At 40.9% G+C, this 6,720-nt stretch overlaps 1 protein-coding gene across 3 annotated transcripts; it reads left to right on the top strand.

The window, feature by feature from the left end:
• Positions 1-1,443, top strand: LOC127332276 (uncharacterized). Of its 3 annotated transcripts, XM_071829023.1 has the most exons (5): positions 1-196; positions 324-514; positions 946-1,042; positions 1,105-1,218; positions 1,388-1,443. In XM_071829023.1, the coding sequence occupies exons 1-4, from the start codon at positions 82-84 to the stop codon at positions 1,128-1,130; spliced, it is 429 nt and encodes a 142-aa protein (XP_071685124.1). In that variant the 5' UTR covers positions 1-81; the 3' UTR covers positions 1,131-1,218; positions 1,388-1,443. The 3 variants fall into 3 exon arrangements, with proteins under 3 accessions (XP_071685124.1, XP_071685122.1, XP_071685123.1); XM_071829021.1 differs by having other exon boundaries at positions 946-1,218; XM_071829022.1 differs by lacking the exon at positions 1,388-1,443 and having other exon boundaries at positions 946-1,380.
• Positions 1,444-6,720: the final 5,277 nt, after the last annotated feature.

The following is a 6,720-nucleotide window of genomic DNA, read 5'->3' as shown; positions in this document are numbered from 1 at the left end:
TTTGCTTTGATTGATTTGCTGTTGATTTGCTGCTGCTCCGTGTAGTTGCCATGGTAGGTCGCCGGATCGTCCCAGCCGGCGATGTTCTTTCCTGGCTGCCTCTCCTTCCGGTCTTCATTTGGGCGGTGCCGCTGCTGCTCCGTGTGGCCAGCGGGGCAGGCCACCGAGCGCCTCCGTTTCTCCTGCAGGTCTGGAGGTGGGCGCCGCACTGGGTCCGCCCCGCGCCCGTCACCACACTTGGCGTGGATGGTCCAGTTCATCGTTCTTGCCATCATGTGCCCTTTTAGTTGCATCAATTTGAGATGTTTTTTCTGCCCTGTTAGGCTTTACCTTTTGCTCCGTGGCTGCAACCTCCGCCCTTCGAACTGGTCTGCAGGTCAACGATGCTGTTCTTTCTTCGCGTGGCCGGCCTGATAGTCCTTCGGGTCATGTCTCTAGAGGACATGCTTCTGCCTCGGCCTCTCCTTCTGACTTGCGGATGGACGATGCCGATATTGCAGCAGAGAAGAGTAAGGTGAATAATTACCAACTGACTACGCACCCATGCATCCATCTCTTGTTTTGCATATTCTCCATAGTAATGATTCTTCTCTAGGAAAATAATAAGTACTGTATGATTGATAAATATGTGCTATATTTTGTCAATGTGGTTCATGTTCGTTTTGCCATTTATTCATATCCAATGCGCTCTAAAAGTATAGAGGTTGGTGTTTCTCTTCAAAGAGTGGTTCAGTGAGCAACAACATGTGCCTATGCCATATAGCTCATGCGGTTTTCAGCACCATTTTTCTGTCATATCTCATGATTTTCATCTGCGAATATGTATCTAGCGTAATCTTCAGGTAGAATATATCAGTTTTTTTTTGCCAGGCCCTGCAATGAGCATGGAAATTGAAACAACATAGCTTATCTATTTTTCACTATTTTCTACTCTTTGTCACCTAGACAACAGCTGTAGCCGCTAAGGGGGAGAAGAGAAGGCAACTAACAAGCGTCCGTGGTAGCCTGAAGAACAAGATCCTGCTCCGGCTGACATCCAAAGGTGGTTCCTTACCATTTATATGCTCCCAATATGACAGCATGATGACTTCTTCATGGATGCAGTACCTCTGAGTGCATGGTCGGTGTGAGTGGACAGGTGAACATGGGCTGGTCGCCACCATGACATTGAAAGGAGATCTGTGTCGTGGCGACATCAGCTGGCTGACCTGTGCTTAGGTAATTGTTCCTGCTTTGTGCAAGTATGACTGGACTGTCAGAGTTACTGAAAAATGATGGTTGTACTTATATTTTGCTTATGGTTTAATATATTTGCTTCTAGCATTGTTCTCTTATTTTCAGAAGTTGGTTTCTAACTCTAACTGAAGTGAAAAACATGTGTGCACAGCTGGTGGAATGATCAGCCCCGTAGCTGTTCTATTGGCTCACAAGAATGAATGGCCATTGTCGAAACTTGAAATCAAGTAGTATCACGGTCAAAAGAAAATTACAAGAACACTGTGAAAAGAAGTTTACAAAGGAATCTTCGTGAGGCTCACCTGTTGGAACAATGGGCTTACAAGATCAAGAACGTACGTAAATGAACCAAAATAAGTGGGAATTCTTGTATGCTTGAACTTGGTGGTAAGCTGATTTACATGTGCCAGTTGCTAGCATTTAAGCATATTAAGATGGTCATCGGTTGTTCTGTTTCATTCAGTTTGTACAGGCAGTTTCCTTGCTGCGGGCTATTGAAGTGTAGAAAAGAACTTTTTGCGAATTACTCCCTCCGTCCCAAAATATAATGCGTCTAAGGATTAGTTAAGTTTGACCAAGTTTATACACAAAAATATAAACATTTACAGTACCAAATCAACATGAATAGATTCACCATAAAATATATTTCTTAATATGTCCATTCGATATTGTAGATGTAAATATATTTTTCTAAATATTTGGTCAAAGTTAGTAAAGTTTGACTGTTGACCAGTCCTTAGACGCCTTATATTTTGGGACGGAGGGAGTAGAAAAGAACATCTTGACGCCAAGAAATAAAGACCTGATACTTGAGTGGTGAAAAGACATATAAATTTGGAGGAGACCTAAGCAGGAAAGAAATGACGAGTAAACTTTGGCTTTGTAATCCCTATCCCAGGATTTTCAGATAGTTATACTGTAAGGTCCATTAGGTACCTCCTACAACTGTTGGCAGTTGGCACATGATTTCCGCATAGATACTAGGCGTTCCATGAATCTGTATTCATTTTTCGATCAACGTTTAAGATACTGGCTATGATTGCTCGATCAATGTTAAAGATACTTGCTATGATTGCTCCCTGCAAATGACATACTAAAGATTTCAGGTGCATGATGGTCTCATCATACCCACTTACTACAAAAAATCGGTGGCACATTTTTTAGCACTTCGTTGATTTACCACTGCAGAATGGAATTGCTATTGCTCTATGTGTTTTTATGTCAGCATATTCTAGCACTTAATGCACAAGATTATTTGTTGTTCCTTACAGGTTTCTCTAAGGTCTTAAGCTAGCAATACAACTTTTAAGGAAAATAAGGGATGCCCTACATGCCCATGTAGATGCCAATGTTCAGCTGATTACCTGTGCATACAATGATATGTTAGCCTTCACATGCTTTACATGTTCATATTCAAGGAGGCGAGCACAATCTTCCTTTTGTCATCTCAATGGTGGCGGATGCAGTATCCTTTTTGTTCTTTTTAGGGAATTAGTCTCGATCTGAAGTGAAAAAATATATACACAACTATTCAGAAAGATGAAACCTGCAGCTGAATGTCTGAGCTTTGGTTGGCTCCCAAAATATCTGTTGTCATTGTTAGGATCAAGTATTAATCGTGGCTTCAAAATGATGTGCGAAGGCAGTTTAGATCGCTCCATTATAAGAGCTTTTGTGTTATCAGTTGGTCTTGCGTTATGGTACCTTCAGTAGTCGCTATCATGTGGCATACGTTGCACCGTCCAGTGGGAATCAAGGTCCTGAAAGTAGTCCTTGGTCTTATGTTGCTCTATACATTGGGAATTGATGTACTGAAAGTAGTCCTTGGTCTTATGTTGCTCTATGCATTGGGAATTGATGTACTGAAAGTAGTAATTGGTCTTATGTATCTTTTTATTACTTCTGATCATTGTGATGGATTCAGTTAGTAATGAACTATGATCTTTGTTACCCAATTTCTGATCTCCCTCTCCAATTTTTGTTTACTTATATAAGAGAAATCTGCAACTAAACAGGCAAACTCATGCCTACATTTTCTAACTGATGAAGGAACTTTTTGTAACTGATGGAAGGAAGTTGAGAGCAAATCGTTACAATCGAAGCAAAGAAAGTTCACTTATAAAAACTTAGACAAGAGTAACTTACCTTTTGATAGCAGATCAACCCAATCCACATCCTGTAGTTCTTTGCTTACTGTGCCCTTTTCATCTGGAAGATCATTAATATAATCAGTGTGTCCAACACTGGTAGAAAAATGGCCTTTAGTCGCGGTTCGCAACTGCCATTAGTCGCGGTTGCGCAACCGCGACCAATTGGGCGCGACTAAAGGTCCCTCCCTTTAGTCGCGGGTCCGTACGAACCGCGACACAAGGCCCGTCACGTGGGCGGCGAGGCGAGCGCCGGGCGGAGGACCTTTAGTCGCGGTTCTTACGGCCAACCGCGACTAAAGGCCTCCGCAGGGTTTAGGGTTTAGCCCCCCCTCCCCCTAAATCTGGTTTCTTTTTAATTTGTATTGTTTTATTTCTTTTGGGTTTTAATTTTGAAGGAGTTTCACATATTCTACGGTACTACATACATGCATATGAATGTACAATTTCAAACAAATTTAAAATTAGAACCAAAAAGAATCCAAGAGGAATATACAATATATATTCAATATCGGATGACCATATACAATTTTGAACAAGTTTCCATCCATAATTTAGTGCATATGAAGTTCTACGTCCTCTACATAGTGTTCTCCTCTAGGATCGATGACTTCCCTCGCGAACCATCCAGCTAGTTCCTCTTGAAGTGGTCGGAAGCGAGCTTCTGGACTAAGCGTCTTCCGGAGGTTATTCCTCTTGATGTTGTTCTCACACTGCTGGTTCCGCTCATTGGTGTATCTCCGGATCCTCTCACAAACATAGTATCCACATAGATTGGTCCCCGGTGGCTGAATATCCCCAGTCGTCCGCACTGCCCTTTTAAATTGTAGCTCTTTTTTGAATTCACCGACCTTTTGATCTACGAACCGTCTCCAAACCCTACGAGGCAAAGAAAATTAAATGAACAAGAGAGTTATTAATTAGTTACTTGATATTAGGAAATGATGAACGAAATAGGCCGATCGATATAGAGCGCAAATGAATGAAAATAATTACTTTTGCATAATTTTTCTCATGTCGGCCCAAAGCGCCGGATCCATATTTAGAGAGTCGTGGATGAGAATTGTGGAGGTGTGAAATAGAATTACTAGCAGAATCCAGTGGAACCTGCGGACACGATACATGCACAGTCATGCATAACTCATCGATTAGCCACATACCATGCATGGAGTAAACAAAAGAGAATGTGCTCAAGATAGAAACACTCACCCAAAATGGTAAGGAAATAGAATATCACTTTTGAGTTCCTGTTTTCTAAGAAACCGCCACAGGTCATCCTCCACGTCGGCGGGGTGGTGTTCTAACACATATGAATTAACGATGTGTGGGTCAATGAACCCAACATCATGGATGTTCCTTATTCGCATTTCCCGCTTCTTCATTCTGCATAATAGCGTACACAACAAGATAGTTAGGACAATATATATATATATATATATATATATATATATATATATATATATGTTCCTTATTCGCATTTCCCGCTTCTTCATTCTGCATAATAGCGTACACAACAAGATAGTTAGGACAATATATATATATATATATATATATATATATATATATATATATATATATATATATATATTGTCCTAACTATCTTGTTGTGTACGCTATTATGCAGAATGAAGAATATATATATATATATATATATATATATATATATATATATATATTGTCCTAACTATCTTGTTGTGTACGCTATTATGCAGAATGAAGAAGCGGGAAATGCGAATAAGGAACATCCATGATGTTGGGTTCATTGACCCACACATCGTTAATTCATATGTGTTAGAACACCACCCCGCCGACGTGGAGGATGACCTGTGGCGGTTTCTTAGAAAACAGGAACTCAAAAGTGATATTCTATTTCCTTACCATTTTGGGTGAGTGTTTCTATCTTGAGCACATTCTCTTTTGTTTACTCCATGCATGGTATGTGGCTAATCGATGAGTTATGCATGACTGTGCATGTATCGTGTCCGCAGGTTCCACTGGATTCTGCTAGTAATTCTATTTCACACCTCCACAATTCTCATCCACGACTCTCTAAATATGGATCCGGCGCTTTGGGCCGACATGAGAAAAATTATGCAAAAGTAATTATTTTCATTCATTTGCGCTCTATATCGATCGGCCTATTTCGTTCATCATTTCCTAATATCAAGTAACTAATTAATAACTCTCTTGTTCATTTAATTTTCTTTGCCTCGTAGGGTTTGGAGACGGTTCGTAGATCAAAAGGTCGGTGAATTCAAAAAAGAGCTACAATTTAAAAGGGCAGTGCGGACGACTGGGGATATTCAGCCACCGGGGACCAATCTATGTGGATACTATGTTTGTGAGAGGATCCGGAGATACACCAATGAGCGGAACCAGCAGTGTGAGAACAACATCAAGAGGAATAACCTCCGGAAGACGCTTAGTCCAGAAGCTCGCTTCCGACCACTTCAAGAGGAACTAGCTGGATGGTTCGCGAGGGAAGTCATCGATCCTAGAGGAGAACACTATGTAGAGGACGTAGAACTTCATATGCACTAAATTATGGATGGAAACTTGTTCAAAATTGTATATGGTCATCCGATATTGAATATATATTGTATATTCCTCTTGGATTCTTTTTGGTTCTAATTTCAAATTTGTTTGAAATTGTACATTCATATGCATGTATGTAGTACCGTAGAATATGTGAAACTCCTTCAAAATTAAAACCCAAAAGAAATAAAACAATACAAATTAAAAAGAAACCAGATTTAGGGGGAGGGGGGGCTAAACCCTAAACCCTGCGGAGGCCTTTAGTCGCGGTTGGCCAGAAGAACCGCGACTAAAGGTCCTCCGCCCTGGCGCTCGCCTGCCGCCCACGTGGACGGGCCTTTAGTCGCGGTTCGTAAGGAACCGCGACTAAAGGGAGGGACCTTTAGTCGCGCCCAATTGGTCGCGGTTGCGCAACCGCGACTAATGGCAGTTGCGAACCGCGACTAAAGGCCATTTTTCTACCAGTGTTGGACACACTGATTATATTAATGATCTTCCAGATGAAAAGGGCACAGTAAGCAAAGAACTACAGGATGTGGATTGGGTTGATCTGCTATCAAAAGGTAAGTTACTCTTGTCTAAGTTTTTATAAGTGAACTTTCTTTGCTTCGATTGTAACGATTTGCTCTCAACTTCCTTCCATCAGTTACAAAAAGTTCCTTCATCAGTTAGAAAATGTAGGCATGAGTTTGCCTGTTTAGTTGCAGATTTCTCTTATATAAGTAAACAAAAATTGGAGAGGGAGATCAGAAATTGGGTAACAAAGATCATAGTTCATTACTAACTGAATCCATCACAATGA

Source organism: Lolium perenne, chromosome 4 (assembly GCF_019359855.2).
Source record: "Lolium perenne isolate Kyuss_39 chromosome 4, Kyuss_2.0, whole genome shotgun sequence".
NCBI lineage: Eukaryota > Viridiplantae > Streptophyta > Magnoliopsida > Poales > Poaceae > Lolium > Lolium perenne.
Note: the sequence above shows the minus strand (reverse complement) of the source record. Positions and strands in the feature narration are given on the sequence as shown.

Excerpts from the sequence above, each read along its gene's own strand:
- LOC127332276 (XM_071829021.1), top strand. The coding sequence starts at position 82 with ATGTTCTTTCCTGGCTGCCTCTCCTTCCGGTCTTCATTTGGGCGGTGC. Across the intron at positions 197-323 it reads TTTCTCCTGCAGGTCTGGAG|GCTTTACCTTTTGCTCCGTG; the intron begins GTGGGCGCCGCA and ends CTGCCCTGTTAG. Across the intron at positions 515-945 it reads TTGCAGCAGAGAAGAGTAAG|ACAACAGCTGTAGCCGCTAA; the intron begins GTGAATAATTAC and ends TTTGTCACCTAG.